Below are 26,696 nucleotides of genomic sequence, written 5' to 3' on the forward strand. Positions count from 1 at the left end.
ACAGCAAGAAACAGTGAGTCTACCAACAGCAAAGCCACTTAATTCACGTTGCCAGAGTACGAGTGACACTTGATTCACGATCAGCACTGAAGTAGCCTGGAGTTACAGCTGGGGTGTCCAAGCTATAGCACAAAAGCTGGACATAGCCAGTCAAAATAATCCATCCAGTCCATAGCACATTACTTGCCAACCTTCATCCATCATTGGTCTTGGGTCCCATGTGTTGCTTTCACCGACTTTTAACAGTTCAGTCAAAGCAGAGCCTCACAGCACTGAGCTGCTGGGGAACACTAACACGCAGCACAGGACAGTCAGCCAAGATCCCACAGGAGCCGACAGCAGCCGCAGAGAAGCACACTTCGCATCCACCACCTCTCTCCTCTCAGCTATTGCTCCCGTCAACACTGCACAAACACTTTTCTATTTCCAGTTCATACGAGGTTGTACTTATCAGATGAACCCACATCAGCGTGCAAATACAAATGCCAACTGTGCAAACGCAGCAGCCCCTCCACAGCCAGCTGACAGGAACATGAAACAATCAGGGCAATTAAGAAAGGCACAAGAAGAAAGTTGCTCTGCATTCCTCTGCCTACCACTTCCCCACGAGGATCTGCTGACAGCAAAGGCCAGTATCCCAGTGGATGCAATGTCTGTTTACAGCAAGTTGCATGCCCTCTCCTCCTACACACACATATAGACTTCAATTTAGATTCTCGCCTCCCAAAGTAGTCATCTATGGAGAAAAGGAAAAAATGAATAGTATCCACGCTTCGTATTATCAGTGATAGATTAACACACTCAGTGTCACAGTTACCTATCAGATCTTTATACAGCCTCCGCCAGAAATCACAGACTGATATTAAACCCTACCATCCACAATCATTTAACCCAAACAGCTAATTCACACGAAAATTATAACACACTTTATCCACACTAAAGATTTTACTGTATTATTTATCATAAAGACTTTTTTCCCCCTAATAAAACAGCACAACATATATAGCTATTATTCCTTAATAGGATCTTCTGGAACAAAAAGTGGTGGAAGCAAAGTGAGCCACAGCAGCCACCACTCCCTCCTGTCTCTTACCTACAGCATTTTAAGCACCCAAATCCGACAAACACAGCAAAGGTGTATTGCCAAGATGGTGCACTTCAATACTGAGGATCCTCCCTGCTGAGAATGATTTCCCAAAGGCGCTAAGACCCAAGAGAAAACCTGGGGTGATGGTAATGAGATCAATAACGCCCGAGGCAAACACTAGCAAAGAGCAAATCAGGATAAAATTCTTATTTCTTTCAAACAGCCCCAGGTACAAGACACAGATCTTATGCCAGTGTTACGCTTGCACCAGGATGACAGATAATAATTGATCTGAAGCTGAACAGCTTCATCTGCTCAGATGAAGTCACACAGACTAACTCCATGCTGGTTAAAAAAAATAAATGTAACATGAATCTATATGAGTAGTCAGCTTATAATGGATCAATACGAAATGGCTGAGGCACCTTGAGTCCAGGAATGCCAGTCATTAAGTCAAACTTCATCAAATCACAGCCCCAGAACTCAGGGCTTGCTGTGAACCATCAACTCTGTCTGCTTGTAAAACACTGGATTTGCAAAAGGTTCCTCCTGTCCTTAGCTTCTGTGCCTTTGTGGGTTTGCCAGACCTAGCGAAAGTACGCCCCACCTACAAATTCAGAAAGTAACAGCTAATTACTTTTAGCCAGTGCTGGTAAACAAGGCGTGAGACAACAGAGGTCTGAAGAACTCCTTGCATGTGGGCAAACATTTTGCAAATAAGCATCATACATTCCAGCACTCAAAAATACCTAGGCAAGAGTCAGGCTGTTTTCATCATCCGTTACCAACAAAGCAGGCCCTGGGGGGGACACATCCTTAGGCTCTGGATGGCCCCATGGAGCACTGGCACCACTCCAGGCTGGTACAGACCACACTCTGCCATCTGAACCAACTGCTATTTAACTTCAGCAATCAACACGAAAAATACGGATGATTTAACCATAGATCTAAATGGCCAATTAGTAAAACAAATATTCCAGAGTAAAGGCACCATCATCCCTTCCACAAACAGCTTTTGCCAGACGAGTCACATACTCCACTTTTATAGAAAATAACCCACTTAAAGGACAGCTATGATGCTAAGTAGAACTAACCTTAATGCAGGTGAAAGCTGTTTAACTTCAAAGAACTGAATGAAACCACTTTGCTTCCAACCTACACCACAGCTACACTCCAAAGCAAGCATTTTTAGAAGAACAGTTCTGCAAATACATAGCAAATAAGCAGGGCATATATTAGTTGCATGGAGGTCAGGATCATAAGCCTGATTCCTCATTCCAGGAATAGCAGGACTATCTGGTGTCTATTCTGGTCAGCCCAGCTTGGATGCAGAACAAAAGAATACTTTCAACGGTGACATGGACAGTAGTTTACGTCCTTCAAGGTGCTAGTTTAGATCCTGCAAACATGCAAAGGAACTTCTGGAGAAATGAAGAGGAACAAAGGCCAGTATCTATCAGAGACACCTGTTTCACACAAGAGAAAATTCATTTCAAAATTATGATAAACAGTTTCAGCTCAGCCTCCCCTCAAAAATAAGGATGGCAAAAGAGTGAAGTACTGCTTACATACACTCCTTGAGCACTCCAAACAAAACGTACGTTCAAACCACTTAATGCAAACACTCCAAACCATGCACTTTAGGCATACAGGTACTAGCAACAAATATAACAGAAATGCTTATTAAATGCATGCCTTGTAGAGGACATACACACTACACCAGTACAAAACTCGTTAATTTTGTACCAAAAAGTCTCAATGTTTTATTAATCTGTATGTCAGACATCCACTTATTGCTCTCACATCTTCTACTGACTTTTTTTAGTGTGTTTCTCTGTAATCAAGACACATTCACACTAGAGGATGTGAAGTTTTGGTAAGAAAAGCACTTTATCCTGAAGTTAAGAGAAAAATTGACATCAGAGAAGCTCCACCATACCCCACTGCTTGCCTATTTATCCAAAAGGAAAGCTTCAGAAAATAGTAACTACATGATGTCTGAAAGCACTTCCACGCAGAAACACTCTGCATGGCCACGCCTGGGAGGAGAGAGGAAGCTACAAGAGGTGTACAGGAACACAACATATGTAAACCATCAGAGAACCAAAGGGGAAGAAGAGCAAGAATACCAGTAAGAAAAACAAATCAAAACAGGGAGCTATCATCTACTCAAAAATGAACACGCAGCTCCTTGTAATGGGAAATTCTGCCTTCACATTCCTAGGAAATCCAAAGTAAACTTTCCTTCCACATTTGAAGAAGTAATGGATATTGGAAGGGAACTGTGGAGCAAATTGTGAAGCAAACTTCCCAGGAAAAGCTTTAATTCAAGCCTCCTCCTGCATGCAGGAGCTGGCAGGGCTACACCACAGCAAACCACCAGAAGAGCCACAGTACACAAGTGGAAGTGGTGGCCAGCACCAGCTCCCAGCTCCCTGCGCCATTGCACCAATACAAAAACCTCTGGGAAAGAAGAAAAAAAAAAAAAAAAAAAAAAGTATTGTACATCCCAGCAAACACATTACCATTGCTCCCTCCCAAGCCAGCCAGTTAAAATCCTGATCTCACCCAACTGTGAGAATATTGTGAATATTGTGTTGAACATAGTTTTTTGAACTGAATATTGTGTTGAACATAGTTTTTATCTTTGCTTTTCTAAGGAAAACCTTAGAAAAAACTTAATGTATTTGCCTAAATAGAGCATAATAAAATTTAACCATAAAATAGCAAGAATGAAGTTGAGGAAAGGGAGTTAGTGACATACTGTAACAAATCCAGTATTCAATGAAGTACTACATGTTTAATGTAATCTTTGCACAACAACTCCCAATTCTCTTGAGATGGATTTGACCTCATTTTTATTTAAAAGTGCAACTGAAATATTTATAAACAGCCCCTTAAGAAAGTATTCAGGTGCAATTTAACTGTTTAGCATTTACAGCAATTTTTATTTGGCACATCAGCTCTAAACCTCCCCGTCTTTGAAGCTCCTTTTACGAGATCCTAGGGAAAGGGGATGGTTGGATCTAAGAAAGTAAAACTTCTATGTGCTGCCAGCCACCTCTCCCACAGACCAACAGATTATATCGTGTCTGAAAAAAATACACACACAGTGAGAATTAGCTAAAAACCTAACTAGTTCTCAAAAGAGATAATATTTATTAGCCAAAGTAAATTCTACAGCAAATAACTGGCTTCACGGTGGAGGGGTAGGAGGAGGGAAGTAGGTCATACCATAGCTTAATAAAAAACTGGGCATACTGTAATTGCACACAGTAATTTGATGAAAGCCAGTTGCCTCATCACGTCTGTGATGCCTTTCTTTCACTACTTGGTTGAGTTTTTTTTAAAAGGGAGTTTGATAAATTTCCGATAAGTGTTATCAAAGTAAGCCTTAATGAAGCAAGGTGGTTTTAAACGTGGTAAAGTGTAATCAACTTGTCAAATTGCAACTTCAAAGTCAAGCTCATCAGACACCTTATATTTCAAGCAATAAATTATCAATCGTAACTCATTAAGTATCTTTACATCAGTCATTTATTTTAAAAATTCTTAAGAATTTCCCCGGCACCGACTCGTACGTCACATACTGTAACACGCAAAAGCAGTACCACAACAAAGAACTCTGACCTCCCAGGTCTTCTCAACACACAACGCTCACTCACAGCGTTCAGTCCCTCCTGCCTTCAGTTATATTTATTCATAAATTATATAAATATGCAAGACGACATGATGGTCCATTGAATACTTTAAATACTTTCTCAAATTCTACAAACAAAAGCAATTTAAAAAGCAGCAAAAATGAATAGAAAGCTGATGAATTAAACGAATTAAAATTAGAAGCCATTCATAAGGGTCCATTAAAAGCTAAACAGAAGTACAATGCTCTAGACCCGCGGATCACATCTGCAAGTACGGCTACAGTTCTTAACCCAAAATCATCAACTGCTATCTCTCTTGAGGGTCCTTTAGAAGACAAAACATCCTACTACTTCAACAAACAGTTTGAAAATTATCATTAAAAAAAAAGGGAAGGCACACAAGAGAAAGCTGCCGCTCTCAAAATGAACATCAGCATGGTGGCAAATGAAAACGATTGAGTCTGATACAAGATACAACCCATATGGGCTCCTACATCTCATTAAGGCTCTCCTCCTACAAACACCCGTGCACATGTTTGACATGATGCTGTGAGAACTTGCAGTGACTGCAAGGCTACACGCTCTAGTAGCACACTTAAAGACCAGGCAACTACAGGATCAACGTGTTTCACCTGAGCCAACAGGGAAGCCAAGGAAACAAACCCACAGAAATCAAGCGTGCTGTGAAGGTTTAGTTGCTTGCCAAAACAAAACTGTACAAAATGAGTGAAGAATCAGCTCTAGGTGCATACAGAACACTACCGTCCCGAAAGCTCGACCTTACTCAATGCTATAACTACGCTACTTAAAATTGTTTTAAGCTCAGCACCTCTGTATGTTTTGTAAAAAGCGTAGCAATACTTGTAACCGATGTGCATCACAAAACACAGTGAACTACTACAGTACTCTGTTGCTGTAACTGAGTTTCAATGGTCCAAAAGCATGCTCCCCATTAAAAATGTAGGCACTTCACATTGTCTAAAGCACAGTGCCAACAATAACCAACCGAATACGCCTTCACCTCCTTTGTCAATCAAGTCAAGACAGCCAAGTCATGCAAACAGCCTGCTGATGAGAGTATCTCAACACACTGCTTCATTCAAGGAGGAAAACAATGACTTCACAATGGAAATCTTACGGACTACTATCCTTCGCAGAGCAGAGCAATGGGAACTCAAATTGGGAGGCACAATATGAACAAAATCAGAAGTCAACATGGTAGAACAAATTAGAAAAAGCAGAGCACCACATGCCTGTTTTAGTGCCAACTGATATTTCCAGAACAAACTTTCAGAACCCATTAACAGGGAGAGTGCGAGTTTTTGAGGGTTTTTTCGAGATTAAATTAACTACTATATGGCAGCTTCACCGTCTCGTAAAGACTTCCACAGTTACTCAGCACAAGGCACTCTGAGAGACCTGGCAGCTAAAAGCTTTCAGGAATCCGTACCATGCCCACACTGAGCACAAAGCCGATTCCTTTCAGATGACAACAGACACCAAGACATCAACATCTCCGGAAGGGAGTCGTTGTTCTTGTGGCATCTTTAGTTTCAGCTATTTCCTTTCTCACTCCCCAATCTTCAATCATTTCTACTCCTGTAGGAAACACAGGTAAATCTCCACCCAAAACACAGAAAACGACCTGCCCCAAACTACAGTCAAAACATTTCTGGATGGCTGCAGGTCTCCAAGAGGTCCTCTGTACACCAGCGACAAAAAAGCACAGAACAACAAAAAGATTCAGGTCGCTCCTACATCCACGAAACATGTCTTCCAGCTCTAATTAAGCGCTTGAAAGAGAATTTTTAAAATCCACAAGCTTTTAAATGGGGACAGAAGAGACTGCAACGGAGGGGGGAAAGGGGGTGCAACCCACAACCAGCCAATATCTGGGCAACAGAAAAAAAGAAAAAAAAAAATCAACAAGTCGATGCAGCCCAACACGGAGCAAAAGCCACGTCGGAAGGTGCGGACGTACCTTGTGGAGGTGCCTTTCCTGACATCGCAGATGCTGCATTTGAAGGCTTCGGCGCTGTTCCTGAAGGTGCACACGCTACAATCCCAAAAGCCTTCGTCGGCTGCAGGTTTGGCTTGCCTTTTCGGCCTTGAGGAGGGGAAGGGAGAGGGGAAGCGTGTGTGTGTGTGTGTGTATGTGTGTGTGTGTGTGTGTGTGTACGTGTGCGTTTGGGGAGGAGGAGAGAGGCGGCGGGAGGAGGAGGGAGAGGAGGAGAGAAAGAAAACACACATATGAGAAACCATGTTACACAGCCCCGACACCCAGCGCCTGCTCTCGCCGCCGCTCTCCCCCCGCACCCGGGAACAGCCGACAAACACCTACCGGGGCCGGCGCCCGGAGAGGTGCGGTGCGGGGCCGCGCTCCGCCCCTGGCCCCGGCCCCGCGCCGCGGGAGGGCCCAGCCGGGCCGGGCCGGCCGCCTCCCCCGGCGCCCCTTGCACGGCGGCGAGGGCCGCCCCCCTCCCCCGGAGGGAGGGTGGGAGTGTGGGTGGGAGAGTTTGAAGGCTGGGAGGCGCGTTCCCTCCTCCACCTTGTTAAACCTCCCTTTGTCTGGGAGCAGCGAGTGCGCGGAGCGGGAGTGCGAGCGAGCGGAGCCGCCATGGCTGCTCTCACACCAGACCAGCCCTGGCACCGGCGGCAGGCAGGGAGACACCGGCACTCCTCCTCCTCCTCCTGCCCCTCCACGCTCCCTCCATCTTAGGAGCCTCCCTCCCTCCCCGCCCGCAGCCACCCCCCCCACCAGTCGCCACCCCGCCCCCCCCCGCTCCGCAGCCCCCCGCGTACCTGGTCGGGCACGCCGCCCCCCTCCCCGCGCCCTCCCTCCATCTTAGGAGCCCCTCGCCGCCGCCCCCCCTCCCCTTTCCTCCCGCGGCGGAGCACACGCACGCAACTACCAGCCAGGGGCCTACCCACCGCCATCCCCTCCCTCCCGCCGCGCCAGCGCCCAGCCGGGCCCGCCGCCGCCGGCGGGGCAGGGGCGGCCCCCGCCGCGCTCCCTCCATCTTAGGTGCCTCTTCCCCGCCCGCGCCCCCACTCACCTGGTCGGGCTCTTCTTGTCGCCCATGACCATGGATCGGGGCCGCCCCTGCCCTGCGCACAAAGAAAGAGGCGAGGGGGAGGAGACGGGGCTGCCTCCGTCCAGCAGGCTCCGGCTGCTCCTCACCCCCGCGCCGCCGCTCCCAGGCTCCGCTCCAGACTAGCAGCGCAGCGCAGCCCGGCGCCCTCCCTCCTCCTCCTCCGCCTCCTCTCCCTCCCCGCGCCGCGCCGCTCCGGCGGGCGGAGCTCGCCGCCGCGCCGCGGCCAATGGGGGCGGCCCCGCCGCCAGCCCCGGCGGGGAGGAGAGTGGGGAGCGCCCCCCGCGCCGCGACCGCCTTCCCGACGGGGCCCACCCCCGCCCCCGGCCGGGAGCCCCCCTCGGGCCGCCTCCCTCCTCCCCGCACCGGGACCCCGCCGCGGCGGGAGGGCGGGCGGCCCCTTCCTTTCCTCTCCCTTCCCCCTCAGAGGGCTCGTCGCCTGCCCGTCGCCGCGGGAGCGGGGCTGAGGCCGGCGGCGCCTCCGCCGCCGGGGCCTGCTGAGGGTGGGAGCCCGTCAGGGGAGAGCGGGGCCGTGCGGGCCCGTCCTGGCCGCGGGGAGGGAGCGGGGGGCGGGAGGGGCGGCAGGTACCGGCTGGTTAACGAGGGGACCGGGGATGTGTAGGCCCACTCCGTGAGGGGACCAGACCGGGGCTGCTGCGCTGGGAGTCCCCCCATAGGACTGGGCAGCCGGGGAGAAAACTCCAGCTCCGCGCCCGTTCTTCAGGCACTGGCTCCCTGTGCCTTCACCAACACCTCGGCTGCTGCCTTTCTGAATTTGCTTTCCGCTTTGGGTCAGGTCGCTCGCCTGTACAGAGCCAAAGGCGTTTCGACAGCGCTGCCATAGTCTTCCAGAAATGTTCCCAGCAATCCCTCAATGATCTATGAACCCCACCAAAAGCACGAGCTCTGGTTCTGCAAAACTCCCGAGGTGACAGAAAGTGTCATTTTCCAAAGAGCGGCCTGAGCCCAGCTCAGCCTTGCTTCCTCCCTGCCTCTTCAAGCCTGTGGAAACACTGGCATGGCGGGCTGGACGGTGACATGCCGAGGACAAGCCCTTGCCATCTTTGCGAGCCACTTTCCACGTGGAGTCAGTTCCTCAGCAGTGGCTGCAGGAGGAGATGGGGGCAATAAACAGGCAGAGAAGGATGGGGGTAATGAGCAATAAATAAAGACAAAAGTTGGTTCAGCTGCTCCCAGCTGCACGAGCACAAGCCTTGCAGGGCAGACATTTTTTCACTGTGCTTTCCCAGTTTCTCAGTGGCGAGTAAGCCAAGCTAACGGCAAGAGAAGAGCAAACTTCATCCCCAGGCGAGAAACAGCACAGACGGGAGGGATGGCTGCAGGCTGTACCCGAGAGCGTGGCGAGCAGGGCCAGGGCAAAGACAGTGTGAACAAAGTTAACCTGTGGCTGAATACAAGGAATAAAAAAAAAAAAAGAAAATTGCCACTTAAAAGGCAAACCAATGTAAGTGGCTTAAGGCAGGATACGCTGCTGGAGGAAAGCATAACCGTGTCCTGCGCTATAAAGCTTTACCAACCTGGGCTCACGCACAAGCCGCAGGGGTTTCTTCCCCTCCACCAATGCCCATCTTAACAGTCAAATCATGCTGACAGAGTCACCCCTATGTATTTGTTAGCCACTTACCCTGCTCAGCCACACACAGGTAATTTAACCCTTACTGGCACCTCCATCAACCACTTTAACGGCCATTTGTACAGACCAAGACTTCCAATGACTTTTTTCCTATGCCATGCAAATTCCTGAACAATAAAGCGAGAAGCAGACATACTCCAAGGGCAGAGTTAAGGTTGCGCAATTATCACATGTAGGAAGTGTCATTTTCCCATTGCATCTGCTGTTTTCCAAACATTTTTGCTCTTTTAGATTACAGCAGTAACGTTTGCTTCGGGAATCTGTGTGGGAACAGTAACTCAGCAGCGTTCACGGGGTCTGGTAAGCGCAGAGTCCCAGTGTGCAGTCGCTACCAGAACTTCATGGCAATAATGTTTATGGGGCCAACAAGAACACCGTGTTTGGGGACAAGGTCAGTGAAGAACCTGAGAAGAAGCACAGAAAGGCAGAAAATGCTGAAATTCTGACTTGAGAGGAGATCTAGGCACAGTCTGACTCCCGTTTTCTGCTGCAGCAGCTTTCCTTAGCTCCCTGCTACCGCGTTAAACAGAGTGACAGCCACCACAGGCACAGAGTAAGTTATTGTAGAAACACCAAGGAGCTAGGGCCCATTTTTAGAAAGCAATTTGTCTCCTCAAAAAAGTTTCAGGGTTGCTGTTTTTTTTCGTAGCGAAAGTTGTTTTCTTTCCAAAAACCTACTCCATCCTTTATTATCAATTCCCCTGGAAGCCTTCCTTCCTCAGCAAATAACGCTTTGAAAATCATGTTACAAGCTTGGCAACCCAAGTATAGCGTGACTTCATTCAATCATCTACATGCAACAGGAGGTGATCATTCCCAGGTTGTTAAACATTCTTCAAGCTCCAGTTGAGTGTCTCTGCCATCACGGACGGTTCATGGAGAAGCGCCGTCGCTGCTGGTGGGCTCACGCGTTGATCCAGCCGGAGCTTTTGGGATGCTGCATCCTGCGGGCAGAGATTCCCTGTTGACCGCTCCAGACACTGAGGCACCAAGACAGGAACAATTGGCAAAAATCAGAGATAGAAATAGAGTCAAACTAAATGACAACTGCCTTGGTGGGGTATTTCTTTCACACAGTCGTTTTGGCACAGTGAGCTATCCTGCTGGCCTGAAAATTCACGGAGGTGGCACGGGCAGTGCGCCCCACTGAAAATCTGGGGATTTTTAATGGAGTTTGGGCTTTTGTGTGCTCACAAGGCAGCCTTGGGCAAGTCATTTAGCACTACTTCTCATTAACTCCAGCAGTCTGGAACTGAAAAATGAAAGGAGTCAGTTTCTAGGCTCACATGTGAATCTATGGCACATTTTCAAACCAAACTCATTCCAGATAAATATTTTGGACTCCCTAGTGCTGTTCAGTTGGTGGTAAATCCACCTGAAGAAATTCCCACCCTTGTCTCCCGAAGATGCCACTTTCTCAGTGGTGACAACTGTGTGCAACTCATTGCTGGAGAGCACTCTCAACTGCTAGATTATCCTGTTAATCCACTTCTTCCCACCTCTCCCGTTGCCCCACCATGTGTATTTTTAACAAGAAAAACTTGGTGAAGAGATGCGGGTTGCAGGTGCTTCCAGAGCTTGATCAGAAACATGGCACTGGGGAGGGCGTGCTCACAGCGGCTGGGAGAGCAGGGCATGATGGTTGGACTCGATGAGCTTAAGGGTCTTTGCCAACCTAAATGATTTTATGGTTCTATGAACCTCTCAGGCCAGCCTGGCTGCCACAGCGTATGCTGGGAGCTCACAGGTGACTGGCTTTGCCCTGCAAAGCTTTGGCTGCACATCAGCACATCCTTCATGTCGGGTGTGGAGATGTTGGGACAAGACAGAGGGAGCACGATTACCCCTCTGCACCAGCTTGGCGTCCCCATCCCCCTTGCCCAAACCATCCCTCACCCCAGCAGTACCACAGCTGCTCCTGCTTCTTTGCTTCAGCCCCAAAAACAGGGGACAGTCCATACCGACGGTCTGTACCCTTCACAGAGCGGCTGGCCAGCGTGCTCGAGGCATAACCCTGAGCTAAGCACCCTGCTAATAACCTCTTCAGCGCAGCAAGACCTCCAAAACCTGGGGTGCCAAGAGCACAGGGATAATTCCCTGCACCTGGATCGTCGGCATAAACAGATTTAAATGTAAAGCAGGACGCTCTGTGTGCAGCCAAAGTCAGTATTTGTGCATAGGGTTCAAAGCCAAATATAAATATTAACTTGAGCTTCTCGGCCCTGTTGGTCGCTGTGGTAAATACACATTTTTGTAACTTTGCATCAGATGTGCGTAACTTCTCAGAAGTGACTGCTGTCCTGAAGGGCCTGAAGTCTGACCACTGGTAAATGACTTTTCTGTGGATTTAATAAGGAATTTGTTACACAGGAGTTGGAATCAGGCTGAGGACACAGGTCTCTCTATTAGTTTAGCCAGCCCTAAAAGGATCAGAAGTGATGCTGCTGCTCTCTTGGGCAGGGAAGTTGTGTATCACCACACAATTAACACCTTTTAGTAGAAGTAGGTGGAAAGGGAAATTAGCAATTGAGGGTAGAAATGGTGAACCAGCTACACTAGAGCACCTTAACAGCCAGCATTCATTTTGCTGTGTCTTGCTGAAGGGGATTAAATGTGTTTGGCCTCCCCAGGTTTCCAGGATGAGGAGAAGACATCAAGGGGTGGAAGAAAAAGAGGCTGTGTGAAAGGCGGCAGACTTCACACCAAGTAGCATAACGTTTGCCATACCATAAAAGCATCCTTGGCAATGGGAGCAGGAACCTATGCTCAGAAGCCTGGAAGTCTTCACCACAAAACAAAATATCAAACCAGAAAGTATGCGTTGGCCAGAGACAGTGGTGGCCAACTAACCGTACCCTCTCTTGCCTTCAAAGCGCAGCAGTAACTGCCATTGGCTTCAGGTGCCAACGCCAGTGAGAAGTCGGGAGGAAACTACTCTTGGAAGTCTCACTTAATGCTTAATGGCATCTTTGAAAATGTGGCCCAGGCTGAGTTCATAAGCTTTTGGGGAAGAGCGTAAATTGTGTAAATACAGAAGTGGCGGATGGCTGGCCCCGCTGCACCACTGGGGTTTATGCATGGTCCAGCAAAGCATCCTGAATTAACAAGTGTCTCTGATTAATCCAGGGACACCAAGAGACTTCACTGATAATTGTGGGAGAGAAACAAATGATAAGGAAGAGTTACCACACAGTGTGCCATTTTCCAGACTTCAGTAAAGACTCAGATGCGTGTTCAGATGGGATATTTTTAGCTGAGCTGGGAGCACAGGCATGGAAAGTAGGCGAGGGATGGAGCAAGGAGGATGACCACAGGGCTGGAGGAAGATCGTTGGTAGAGGTCCTCCTGCCTTGGGATGAACATTACTTGATATTTTCCATAGTGACCCCATTAGGAAAAGGGTATGAAGAAGAGAAGTAGAATGTCAGAGACAGGGAAACTATAATGACTTTGTACAGTGCACAGGCAAGATCTTGTTGGAACTACCATTCTCCAGACAATTGTCCAGTTGAAGAAAAAAAAAAATGCATTCAGGCTGGGACAAGCATGGAAAAGAGTTTCTAGGATGGTCAGAGGAATGGAAAGCCTGTTTTATGAAAGAAGTCTCTACAGATTCAACCTGCTCAGCCTAGGGAAACAAAGGCTGGGAGGGGATAGATATCACCACTCTTAAAAAATACACTGGGGAAGGAGGCAGCAATGAAAGAGCTAGCAGACAAAAAAAAAAAAAGAGCACAACTGATCTATGATGGACATGTGGACTGGAAACCAGTCATCTGTTTCTAACCTTCAGAGGAGCAAGGAACAGAAACAGCCTTGCAATGGGAGGAGCGCAGGCAGGCTATGTAAAGATGGACCTTGATCGCTTACAGGAGTTGCATGGCAGAGCGGCTCACATGGTCCCTCCTGCCCCTGTGATCCCACTGAGGTCAGACCCCGCTGCTCTCATCGGAGTCCTGTCTTGCCCTCCTCGTCCACCCACACCAAATAAGCTTGTCTGACTTGTTTCCAGCCAACAGATTGCAGTAGATGCTCTCTCAAGGGAAGAGGAGAGGCACAGGGAGAAGAAAAGTCTTCAGCCAGCTTTTGTGCCTAGAAATGGATTTCTCAAACACCCAGGGATTTCCAATTTCCTTCTAAATTTGGTATGTGTGGTTTTTCTCCCAGAAAACTTAAAGCTTCCTCTATTCAGCAAAATAAGAGTATTTTTAAAGTTTTCTTTCTTCTTTTTTTTTTTTAAACTATAATCTATTTATAGATAGTCTTTCATGGGTTCTTTGGAAAATAGTTTTAGAACTGAATTAGCAAGTGATCAAATGCCGACTATCAGGAACTTCAAACAGCAAGCCAAAAACTTTCTATCAGAAACAGCCTGCCGAAGAACAACGTCGCAGAAAAAGGATCTGAAAGATGAGGAGCAATATGCAAGCAACAGCCAGTGCCAAGAATCTCCAGGGTCTGCAAACCCTTAAAATGCCAGACAGACAGGAGTGGAAAACAGCCTGAAAAGGTATAGAGGCATAAAAAAAACTCCGCGTCCAACAGCGTTAAATATAAAATTGGGCTGTGTAGAAAACAAAGCCAACAAAAACTAGAGGCTCTAGCTAAGCATCCTGCATGCTGTGTTCTACAGATAGCCAAGGCTGGGCAATTTAAATCTGTAATCCCTTCCCAAGCAAAGAGGCTTTTGCAATAGCACAATCTGGATGTCACCAGCATATGAATAGGCATCTTGGGACTGCTCTGGAGAGCAGAGGTCAAAGTTTAGTGATGTATGTACTTGTCTCCCTAATGGGTCTTATTGATTATCATCCATAGAAACAAGCAACATCTCCAAATCTGCCTCTCTCTTTGTGCTAGATGCTGCCAACCAAGAAAAAGCACCTTGATCTTCTAGCTCCGCACAGTTTGTAGAGCATTGAAGCCTGCAGCAAGGAAAGACCCAAAGTTGTTGAACAGACTAATACACAGAAAGTGGAAAATGGTGAGTAGATCTGTGTCACATCTGCATAGCAACGATATATGGGAGCACAGAGTCAAAAAATAATATCTAATAAAACAGCCCCCAAAAATTTAAGGTAACATGAGGTGGAGAAAGAGGAAGGGAAACCAACAAGTCAACATTGCAATTCAGTCACCTAAGTAAATTATGTGTCCTAGAAGGGGCTGAAAAACCCCGGTAACAGATAAAGCCAAATTCATACTTGTCCAACTGCAGGTGTCCCAACAAAGTATCTTAAATATTGCCGAGAAATTGTCATATCTGTGATGCAAAATGGTGGTAATAAGTAGGTATCGTCACAGCACATTCTGTTGTGGAAACTTCAACAGGAGAGCAAAAATAGAAAAAGCACCAGATGGACTGGACCGAAAGTACCAATGCTATTTTTTCCTATTCTAGTGAGCACTGCTGTGGCAGCCAGCCAGCACGGTCGTGTGAGCAGAGCCATCTCAGGTAGGGCACTGGAAAGCCCACTGAAGGGAGACTAAGCTGATAAATGAGCAAGGGTAAGGGTAATCGTCAGATCTCTTCACACTTCCTGAGTTTGTAAGAGCCAGACAAAGCAGGCTCACTCCAGAGATATTGGTACTTCCACTTCTGGCTGCTGTTAGAAACTGGAAGTGGAAAAAAAATCCAAAACCCAACCCTGTCTACAATATTTCAGCATCTCAGAAGAAATCCCATTTGGGTTCAAGGTTAGGAACCATCTCAGGTGGCAGGAAGGTCCTGTCTCTCTCTGGAGATGTTTGCCCACCTCTGTATGGAGACACAAGGCCATTAAGGCAGCCTCTATGGATGCACTGCCTGAGATGTGGCTCTGTCCATCCTCATCCTTACCCATCTCCCAGCTTCCAGGTGAGAAGGGGAAGAGGGGGTTGGCAGTGCTGCTGGGGTCCCCTGGGCAGTCAGGGACCCAACACTGGTCAGCAACAGCCATTTCTCACTGGTGCCAGACACCAGTTCCCGGACTGTTCCTTGCACACCCACCTCGGCATGGAGAAATATGGGATGTGGAAGAGCCTTGTAGTGAGTCCTCCGTGCAGGGCAGGGATGAAGCAAGGCTTTCAGCCCATCAGAGGACCACATAGGTGACACGTGCTCCTGGCTCAGTGGGACACGCAGCACGCTAACAGAGATTATGTAAACCTAGTTATCAACCCGCATGTCCTCACATTGGAAAAGATGGGTCTGCACACCTGAAAAAGAGGAAAAGCATGTGAGCATAAAGGAAAGTAGAGACTGTGTCATCGATATCACAAACCAGATCAGCAGTAACTGCTTTTACTCCCATGGAACCATAACAACATGATCCCAGTCCCTGCCAGGGATGTCATTTTTCAATACACACCTAAATCATAGAACAGCACCGAGCCTGCCGCACACTCGGTTTTTGTGCAGGTACAGCAAATCTGGCTTGCGCTGGGGCGTGTGAAGGGAGCAGCTCCAAGGCAATCAGCGATGCTGTGCTCTGTGCAGCTGGCACTAGGATCACCGGCATCTGGTGGGAGTGCAGCTACACAGGACTCACCAAAACAACAACAACAAAGCAGCCCCTTTTCTTGTAGAGTGCAGCTGAATTCTCTTCCTCCCGTTCCCTTAGCAGATGTCAGGGAAAAAGCTTGAATGGCTGCAGCTCTGCGCTTGACTCGCAGCTTTCACACTTGCTGCAGAGCTGGCCTGGTGCTTCTGAACCCGGTTCTGGAAGGTGTTGCTTTTTGAAAAGAAAAATAGAAAGAAAGGAAAAAAAAACCCTTAAACACTTAATAGTAAACTCCTTCAAAAGAAAACTTGCTTCAAGCCAAAAGGCATTTGCCAAGTTTCAACTAAATACGAATTTTCACGATGCTGTAATAAACACCTCAATATGGGGGTTTCAAAATGAGAATGCTGAGATAACTTTGCTCCAAGCAGTTCAAAAATACATATATAACTTTTTTAGTTTAAAAGAAAAATCAAACTACCCCAAGGAAATATTTTATGATGCTTCAGTTATATATATTAAAAAAAAAAAAACCACAAAACCCAGAGAAAGCAAAATGAAAAGCCATGGATTCATCTGTTGCCCATCATCCCGGTCGTGCAGGAGGATGTGGGTAGGAGCAGGACTCTCTCCCCAGAACCAGATCACAGGTCTGGATGCTATTGCAGCAGATTAACCTGGGAGCACTATAGGAAGGATGCATTTCCAGGAGAAAGAAACAGCCTGCGGCAGAGATGCTCTTGCAGAACCTACCTGGCCAGTTTATCTCATCCAGACTCCAGCCAAGGTTCCCGTGGACCCTGTGACACACAACACTGATTTCTAAGCCCAACGTCTCTTCCCTGAGCACTGCACCAAGCGACGTGAGCCATCAAACATTCCTTGGACTGGAAGAATCTAAATTCTTGACTGCTCAGATGTTAAATGGCTTTTCTTGTGCTTAGGCTGGTGCGTAAGGTGGGATCTCGAGAAAGCAGAGCTCTGGGTGCAAAGCACGAGCACGTCGGTCATTTCTCAGGGCCAAGTCTGGCTGCCTGCTTTGCAGACAGCTGCCAATTTGTTTTGGAATGTACAAAAATGCCCTTAAATCCAATTTAGGCATTAAGGGAAAAAAAAACCTGTGAGTGCCATGTGGTAGCTCTGCAGCCCCAAAGGCATCTACAGCTCCGGAGGGGACAGCAGTGCTGCCATCACCGGTCCCAAACCAGTGTTGTGGTGCTGCCAGCTACAGCATCGCTGCAGAGATGAGTGGTGGGACCATGCTGCCAGGGGGACCAATGGCCTTAGGCTGGTTTTAATTCTTGCCAGCGCCTTCGTGCTGTCACTCATAGGACGGATTGGGAACGCTCCAGCAAGAGCACAACCCGCGTTTCCGCAGGGGAAGAGACCGCACGTGGGACCACAGCCATGAGTTAGCTAAACTCCTCCAAATAACAGAGGGAAAAAAAGCTACTTACGTTGTTTCCCCAGCCTTGGAGCAATAGGTTTCCCTAGGATCAATTCACAACAGGTTGCAGTGTTCAGAGCTAAAATTAATCTTACACCAGGAGAATGAATTAAAAAAAAAAATTAAGAGCTTCCTGCACTCATTGCTAAAAATTTAATCTTCTCCTGAGAGCTTCCTTTTCTACTTTTCAACTGGCCACTTTGCTTTCATTCAAGGAAAGCCCGAGTAAAAATGTGAAACCGTTTCCAGGTGGTTTTGGTTAAAGCAAACAAAGAGCCGGGAGTTGTGTCGGAGCCTGGTTGCAGGCGTGGCAGAAGGTGGAGGGTTAGCCAGAAAGAGGGAACGCTGCTATTGAGATACAGCCACTGGCCTAATTAGGTGGAATAGGTATTAGCAATTCCACCTAATTAGATAATTAGATTAATTATCTAATTAACTGAGATTGTTGTTAGACAAAGGCAGGTAGAGCCTCAGAGGTGATAAGGAAGATACCAGGGCAAGGTTACTCTGTGATTTATATTGATTTCTTTAACAGTTCAAGAACTCCCTTGGTTCCCACATTTATTTACCCAAGTCTCACTCCTCAGAGTTTTTTTCAAAGTGATTAAAGCAGGGAAGAGGGAGGGGTGTTTTTTTTTAAAATAAAGGAGGAGAGGAAAAAGAAAATTTTGCTGTAAGTTCCCCCCATGCCATTGAAAAGTCAGGACTCAGCGGAGGCGGGCAACCGGACTGGGATGCCTTGCGGATGAGGACCACCTGCATCCCCCCACTTCTTGTGCTTGGATTCCGCTGCCCATCCTCCCCCCCCAGACCTTTTTGGCTACCCAGGTTGTTTGTCTTTGGGGAGAGAGAGACAACATGTGAACTAACGATGCGCCAGCACCGAACGGTAGCTGCGGCGCCGGCAGATTTTTCTCCATCGCTCATTCTTTGCTTGCAGTGCTGGTGGGAACCACAAGCCAATTAAGGAGGCCTCATTGCGGTAGATGTGGCGTAAAAGTAGCATTAGAGCATCCTGCCCCAGAGACCCGGCAGTCCTAAATACCCAAGGGCTAGCGCAAGGCAGGCTTGCAGGTTTAATAAGCCAAGTCCTCCTTGCTCAGGCGTGAAGCTAATATTATGCCAGGCAGGCCTGGGTGGAGGAGGCACAGCCGGAGCCTCTGGATTCCACGATTTCAGCCGCCTGCTTTGAATTTCACCACGGTGGAGCCAGACCCACAGCGGAGCCCAGATTTTGGGAGACACAGGAGGGCGTGCAACCAGATTGACCCTGCCCTTCCTCTCCGTCTATGGTTAGATGCATCAAGGAATTTGACCCACTTTTGGAGTTTCTGGTGGTTTTTCACATTCCATTTGTCCTTTCTGACTAACGTCTCACGCTCATGTGTCCCAGCACTGGCTCTGTTCCCCGTGGTGGATGATCAGATTGCCGGAAAAAAAGATCCAGCTGCTGTATCCCACTGGGTTTAGAGCTTCTAAACTCCGAGCAGATCCAAGACGCTACCCACACTGGGTTTTGAGGTGTCCTCTCCACGTGTCAGCTCCACCTAGCATCCTCCCTTCTCGCCAAGCTTCCCTCCTCCAGCTGGCTGGTTGAATTCGGACCTCACAGGCATTGCAGACACACTCACACCGAGCTGTGCAACATAATTTTTGCAGGGGCCCATCACAAGTGCAATCGCAGGCGGGCTCTTCCCTGAGTTTCGGAGCTCAGTGGGTCTCTGCTCACACCACAGAGCACAACAGCGTTTAGAGATCTGGTGAGCAGGACAATGCTCAGTGTGGGGCTGGCTCTCTTGCTCACCTCCCTGTAGGAATCCTCACAAATCAGCCATATGGCAGAAGAAAATGGTTTACACACCTTGTCGAGAGCTCAAAGGTGACTTATGGTTTATCTCCTCTAGCTTTGGTTGGTCCCACAGCTAAACCAGCCTCTTCCCTCTACGAATGCCTCACCGTTGCTTCCCCTAACTTCTGTGCACCTCTGAGGTTTCTCTTTCGTATGCCCTCATAACACTCAACTTCTTTGTTCAGCCTTAATACCTGTCTATAATAATAGCTTAATAACTTTATAATAGCTCCAGCCTGTCTCCAGAGAGGTACAGAAATAAATCTGTCTTTTCTAGTTCCAGAGACTTCGTTAACAGGTCCGTTATTGGTCAAACCAGAATTAGTAAAATTTGGCAGCACCCATTGCCCGGAGGCCACGGCCACCATCTCGGGTGGACCTTGCTCTTTCACAACAAAACCTTGATGTCTCCGCGGGAGCTAAAGGGTTGCAAGCGCAGACTAGCCACATCACTGCGAGCAGCCGTCCATCTGTTAAGAGTATTGAAGCAAGCGACTTTCAAAGCCAACAGACATTTTTTTCGGAGTTTTTCCACTGTAAGGAGTATCACAAAAATCCTCTATTTTGTTGTCTCATAATACTGGTAACTAAGAGAGATTTTTATCATTTTCAACAACAAACTCTGAAAGCCATCCCAAGCCGTGGGGAGGGAGCTCTCTTCAACCAGCCGCAGGACACGCTGCCCTGGGAGGAGAAGACCAGTCCCCAGCCCCGGTGAGTCGCCTCGCCTCCGGAAAAACTTCCCCCAGCAGTTTTGGCCTCTCTGGAAATCCATCACCAGTGTGCCGAGGCTGTCCCCCCATTAGCCAGCGGGACGGAGGGAGAACACAAGCCAAGACGAGTGAATTTAAATCATGCCCAGCAGCAGACTTTTAATCCCTATCACAAAATCTGGCTGTTCTGCTGCTGTTTTCATCCGGTTCAACAAGTTTGAAGAAACAGGACTGCAAGAAATCAGGCGACTTAGCTTCCAGCTGAATGCTGATCATCTGCAGAATCTAGCGGTGTTAACGTGCTGATCGCGTTTGGCGCCGGAAGGCCCGGGTGGGCAGTTATTTCATTTTTGGGGCTTGAAAATCAAGCAGCGTGTCTCCCTGCAGCCCTAGAGTCCAAGCCCCGGAGGATGGTAAATCAGGGAACGGTGCACAGGCAGCACATTGACACTCCGCAGCATAAATATCAATTTTCACACTGCGGTCAGGTTCTAAGTGTGGGGAATTGGTGTGGCAACAGGATTTTAACGAGGTCTGGTTGTGATTAATCCCTTTCTAGGCAGTTCCTGTACACGACTCGATTCCTTGCGATCACTCAGTAATTACAGGACTGAAGCAAACTGTAAGGGACCGCAGTGAACACGTGCATGAAGCTATCCAAGGCTGGAAAACAAACCTACTTGCTGGAAGTTGTTAAAACAACACGAAAACATGGAACTTACCCAAAATGGAAGGTATATTGGAATGGGTAAGAAATATCATATTGCAGTTAATGCCATACAGGACACTACAGCGGGATGAAGCCTGGCTATGAAAGAGCATTGCAACACCAAAGCAAAACCCACGGCCGAGCCTGGCCACCGTGGTGCAGCTCGTGTTGGGCTGCTCCCGGCCACGCTGCCATTCGGCGGGGACCCCCGTCCCGGGCAGGAGGAGTAGGAAGCAGCAGCAGCCCCGACAGGGCAAGATAAAGCAGAAGTCTGCAAATAAACTGAAATCAGTCACTCAGGTTCCTGCTCTTACATCATCCATCCTCTTGCCTTCACCCCTGCGGCAGAGAAGGTTCCCTGCCCAAAAGGCAGCTCCGCTGCTGCCAGGGTACGTTGAGAAGAGGCAGGGAGAGTTTGCTTGGCAGGGGAAGCAAGCGCCTTCCTCCAGCCGATCTCCATCGCTCTTTATCTGCCCACAGCTGCTCGCAATCTGGCCCCGCGGATAAGGAAGGCAGCGCTCCCCATCCTTCCCGTTTCTCCGGCCCACGAGCTCTGGCAGCTCCGCGTTCTTTGGCGGCGGGGATGGCAGCGCCGCATGGCAGACGAGCACGCGGCCAAGTCCCACGGCTTTGGCCGGGAGGTGCCGAGGTGTGGCAGCCAGGGACGGAGAACACGGCAGCGCAGGCACACGGGCTCGGCACGCGTCTGCTCCAACCCCACAGGCCTCCCTGTGGCAAGGGCAGGGGCTGGTCTGGATGTCTCTGCTCCCTTCCAGTTCCATCCCTCCTCTCCATCCTTTCCGCCACCCCCTCCCCAGCTGTAGCAGTAACTCGCTACCCTCCTTTCCTCCAGCTCAGCAGCACGGCTCTGTCAAGTGCATCCACTGTAAAAGGGCCAAATTCGTCCCAGGTGTCCAGGCAGAGGCTTAACCAGAGGGACGCTTGGGATGGATTTAGCCCATTACACAGCGTGTTAATCATATTACTGCAGAAACCTGACGCAGTTCCCAAAGCGCGAGCTGACGAATCCTCCCGGAGCCCGGCGGGCCTCGGAGCCTCGTTCCAGTGTGCCAGAGGTTCTTTTATTCATTAATCATATTTGCTTAATAACCTTGTATCTCTCCAGCGGAGGGAACTGCCAGGCTCACATAAGGTAGTTGTGGGATGGCTTTTCTGGAGAGCTGGAAGTACCGGCATTTCCAGCCAGTGTGTGTGGCACAGCTCCGCGGTGATTTCTCTCCCTGGCCTCAGCCGCAAGGGCGGAGGGAGGGACACAAAGCCCTGCGGATGCTGGGCACCCTTCTGACAGCTCTTCTCCCTCAAGCTGGCAGCAAAGTTTATGACAGTGGATTTATGATGCTCCGGGTCTGAGCTGCCTCTTGATTGACAAGCCCACGCACCGCAGCAGCATGTTTAGTGCGGGTAATTGCTGATGATGTCAAGGAAAAAATTGCAGAGAAGATCCTGTACGCAGCCTGCTAATTGTACCTGTTCCTCTCACGAAAAGTTTTGATAGGTGCAATCCATCAAATACGCTTTATACAACTCTGCAGTGCTTGACTAAGTGCCAATTTTATTGCTTCAGAAATCAATGGGAGCGGCGCTGTTGGGAGCAGATGATCCTGTTGGTGTTGCACATCTCCTGTATCAGCACCTAGTGTGCAAGGGGAAGGTGCTGATTCCACAGCCTGCTTCTGTCTTCTGCTCGCTCGCTCCGTGCCGTGTCTGCCGTCGCTGTCCTGGGAACATTTTTTGCTTTTGTACTCCATTAAAGCCTCTGAGAGCAGCGCTCGTGTTTTTACAGCATGGGGTCTCACCTTGTAGCTGGGCAGTATCTGGCAGCCGCTGCTTCCTCTCTCTTCCTCCTCCCAGGCGAGGAGCGGTTTCACATCAGCAGCCTGGACCAGTTTTAAATCCACGCTAGAGGGGCCATCTCCTTCTTCCAGGGGTGGTAAATCTGCTTCAAGTCCTGCCGACCTCAGAGGCGCTGGGTGAGGCCCCTCAGACTGGCAAGATGCAGCTTTTACCTGATGTCCTGTGTGCTACTTAATCCTCACGAGATGGATGGTGAGCTTCATTTCCAGTTAAAGATGGAAAAACGAGAGAGGACAGGCACTCAGGGACCACACGTGAGGGGCATGGCCTCCACTCTTCCTCCTTGGCTCATCCCACCGGAGCAGCACATCCCACTCCGACACAAAGCAGAAGTGATGTTGACAGAGTATGACGGGAATGTCAATGCTCTTCCCGTCAACGGCACATGGAGATCTAGGAAGGTGTGTCTGGAGCTGTGTCACTCTTCTTTCTGAAATGCACTGCCCGAGTCCGCGTTCTGGAAACGCGGGAAATCAGGGACCTGCTGGCACATATGTGTGGTGGGGAGGAACTTGGGAAATTCAATTGAAATGCTTTTAAAAAGGAAGGGGAAAGCAGACACCCTCCCAAGACAAGGAGACTAAAAAGTGCTTCAGCTCTTGGGAACAGCTATAAATACAGCCAGGCTGGTTCTGGCAGAGTCATGATATCATTTAATAACATTGCTGGAAGGCTAATTGCACAGTTTAAAAGCAAACTTAATAAGTAGTAACTATGAAAATGTTAGTTCTGAAGTTACAGGGTTGTAAGAAAGCAGACTAGTCTATGCCGTCTGTTAATGGCTGGATCGAGGTATCAGAGCCATAATCCGCACTCGGTCTGGCTGTGTAAACCTGCTCAATATTTCAGCAGTGAGAGATTTTTACCTTGGTTCTCACAGAGAAAAATACACTCATTTATTTCCCCAAAATAGCATATTATGATGGATGCAACTGCCAAGCTATAGTTAATGGATGTAACATGATGGAAAACATCATTATTTAGGTGTGGGAAATTGTTCTTTAGGAATCCATTGTCTGTAGTAAACCTGCACTCCCTGAACCTCAATTCCGCAACGCGTTTCAGATGTGGATTTTAAGTGACTGTTTCTAATTAGTGTATCACAGAGCCCTGTCAAAATATCTTCTGGTGAATGGCAATAACGTGTGCACGGGATTTTAAATCCTATCCAGAGAGCGGCTGGGGAACTCAACGCCTGGCCGAGCAGCAAGGAGACGAATGTGGGGACCGGACCCAGCGCTCATGGGTGCTGCTGGTCCTGTGCCAGTTGTGTCCCCGCGCTCTCTTAGAGCAAAGGTGCCTGGGGAGACGACGCAGCCGGCAGCGCAGAGCAGGTCGGTGTTGCTACATCTGCGAGAGGCTTCTCTCGGGCTGTGCATCTCTCAAGGGCCCTGCATCTCCTGTCTACCGCAGCACGGGCACCCGAGGGCCACGCTGTGGGGGTGAGAAGCCTGGCACTGCTGAGGGATGCTCCCAGCTGCACAGGGAAATCACAAGCTCCCTGGTGATGCGTGGCACAGGAGGAGGGCTTTTTCTGCCATTTCCCACAGGAAAATGGAAAGGAGTGACCAAGGCATCCGAGTGCAGGGTACAGCGATGTGCACAAGCAGCCCAGCTGCTACAGAGAAAATTCATTCTTGGTTTGGGATTTCTCTCGCTACCCAGACTAATGGAATCAGCATGGCGTAATGCCTGCGAAGAGCTGCTCTCTGCCCGCCGGGGCTCAGGGTCCAGCCTGAGTCGCTATAAACGCCCCGCTGCACCGCTCAGCCCCAGCAACACAGGCCAGAGCCCAGCAGCCCCGTTCCAAATGCACTTACTCGCAGCTTACACGGCGCTTCCCTGCCGCGGAGGAAACCCCTCTCCGCTCCCCTGGTGAGGGCACGGGTATAAACATTTGCAGCTGGCTCCCATCAGCTGCGCAGAAGCGTGCGCTTCAGGTGTCTGATAAATGTCCCTCGCTTTCTATGAATGCTTCTGCTGTGTATCAGGAGAGGCTCTAAACCTGCCTCTCCAGCCTCCACAGGGGCATTCCCGATGGTTTCGGCCATGCTAGAATAACACGCTTTGCTACTTCAGTGCTCGTGTGTGCTCCCGGAGCTGTACAGGCAACTCCCATCAAATCCGGTCTGCTCGAGGGATGGGTTTCCCAGCGCTCCGTGGGTGCCTTAGCCAATTTTGAGAGGCATGCAGCACCCAAAGGCTGGGTGCTTCAGGGCGCTGCCAAATCATCCCCATGCTCAAACCGGAGGGAAACTCCAGCTGTAGTTACGTGGGCTGAGCCTTTCTGGCTTGGCTGGCGTCACAGTGACCACCAGACCGGGCTCTTGCCAACGCTGCTGGCATTGGAAGGGCACCAGCATCGTTATCTCTCATTAGCTGACTGGGAAATTGATGATAATCAACTTGTACAAAACCTCTGACTCCAGCAGTCGTGTGACTGTCACTGTCATGTACAGACTTCTTACTTCTCCAAATTGCCCCAAAAAGCCTGGTCCACACGTAGCCTCAATGACCACCGCGCGAAAGAAACAAATAATTATTATTTTAGAATCCCAATTAGGAGATTGCTATCACTGTTTCTAGCACCCACTGTATGTTTTTAAGCACTTGGCATGGTCCTAACAGAGGAAAATATCGTGCTGGATCCAACAGCCTGAGATGGGAGGATGCTGCAGCTCCGTGCCCTCAGCAGGCACAGGCATAGTATACAGTACCTATATATACATATGTACATGCACAGTGTAGAGTACGTATATATATACACGTATCTGCATGGCTGGCCACACAGGCAGGCACTCAGGGCACCCACCCAAACGGAGCCAGCACCAGTGGCCCCATCCTGCTCCCCTCTCTGGCTGGACAGGTTGGAAGTCCCCTGGTGACAATACGTGTGTACAGGGTGGGTCACAGACCCCTCCTCCTACCAGCAGCAAACCCAGTCCCTGCGCAGACCTCGCCGGGGAAGCCGTCACGCTGGGAGCCGGCCGAACACAGTCAGCTTGTGAGCCACCGCACGTGGCCCCTAGAGCCATCCCGGTCAGAGCTGATACCTGTTGCAGAGCCAGGCTGGAAGGGGAATTGTCTGGGATTGCATTAAGCTGTGTAAGAGGAGAGCGAAGCTGCTGGGAGGAGAGCGCCATGGAATGGGGACACCCCCTCCGAGCAGTCGGCAGCACTCGCGTCCAGGCATTGTTCCTGCCGCGCTTTTTACCAGCCGGCGTGTGCGGCGAGGGCCTGTCTGCCTGGGCTGCTGAGCAGCTGCTTGGAGGGTTTTGTTTGGCTTTTTTTTTTTTTTTTATTTTGCCTCTTTCTCTTAGCCGGGAGCTTATTGTGCATTTCCAACAGCAACTGGGTGACCCAGGTGATAATTCAGCTGCCACTCGGCCTGGCAGCAGCACAACTTGGATGCGTTTCAGACATCTGGCATCACGCGAGGAGGGAGGGAGACAAAGGGGATCGATACCCTCTGCCCCAAAGGCAAACAAACTGCATCGATTAACTCCAGCGGCCACGAAGACTTGCAGGAACGATGCGGGTTTCAGCAGGTCTCACGGAGACAAACTCCTCCATGTGTTTCTCTCCTGAGGGAGGGTGTCCGGCATCCCCCTGTGTCTCCTTCCCCAAGAAGAACCATGGAGTCAGCCCCTGTTTGCTCCGTCTCTCCTGTGTCTGAGGCCAAGCCCTCCAGGAGCACACACAGGGGCAAGAAGACCCGGAAACCTGCCAGCCACTCTCAGATCGCTCCTCGGAGGAGACAAACATTAAGTATAAGACGTTTCTTCGCTGCAACCTAAATACGAACAGTGCAATTACAAGGTTTGGAGACAGGTATGCAGAGAGAGAAGGATTCTGTGCCTGTAGCTGCCAATGCTTCATTTCAGCCCCAGAGCATCCTCGGTTTCAAGCAGCTGAGCTGGGATGCACACACAGGTCTGGGATCGCAGGCTGGGTCCTGCTTTCATGGAAAAGGGTCTTGGTCCAGGGGGTCTTTACATGCACGTTCTCCCCCTGGGGTTCCTCAGGCTCTCCCCTCTGCCCTCCCCTTCCCCACGGCCCCTCCCAGTGTTTCCTGCAATTCATGGCTCCGTGCTTGACAGAGTCAGGATTTAACACTTTTCTCTAAACTGGGCACTCTGAACTGAAT

General features: G+C 49.4%; 1 protein-coding gene across 1 annotated transcript in view; it reads right to left on the reverse strand.

Moving 5' to 3' along the window:
• The window catches only part of RYBP (RING1 and YY1 binding protein), a 42,609-nt gene extending 34,688 nt beyond the window's left edge, over positions 1-7,921 (reverse strand). The window contains exons 1-2 of the mRNA XM_086755755.1: positions 7,785-7,921; positions 6,710-6,835 (exon numbers count right to left, since the gene is read on the reverse strand). Coding sequence (XP_086611881.1) covers positions 6,710-6,835; positions 7,785-7,816 — 158 coding nt within the window. The 5' untranslated portion in view covers positions 7,817-7,921. The remainder of the gene's footprint in view (positions 1-6,709; positions 6,836-7,784) is intronic.
• Positions 7,922-26,696: the final 18,775 nt, after the last annotated feature.

This window comes from Chlamydotis macqueenii, chromosome 10 (genome assembly GCF_036417535.1).
Source record: "Chlamydotis macqueenii isolate bChlMac1 chromosome 10, bChlMac1.mat, whole genome shotgun sequence".
In the NCBI taxonomy this organism is placed as follows: domain Eukaryota; kingdom Metazoa; phylum Chordata; class Aves; order Otidiformes; family Otididae; genus Chlamydotis; species Chlamydotis macqueenii.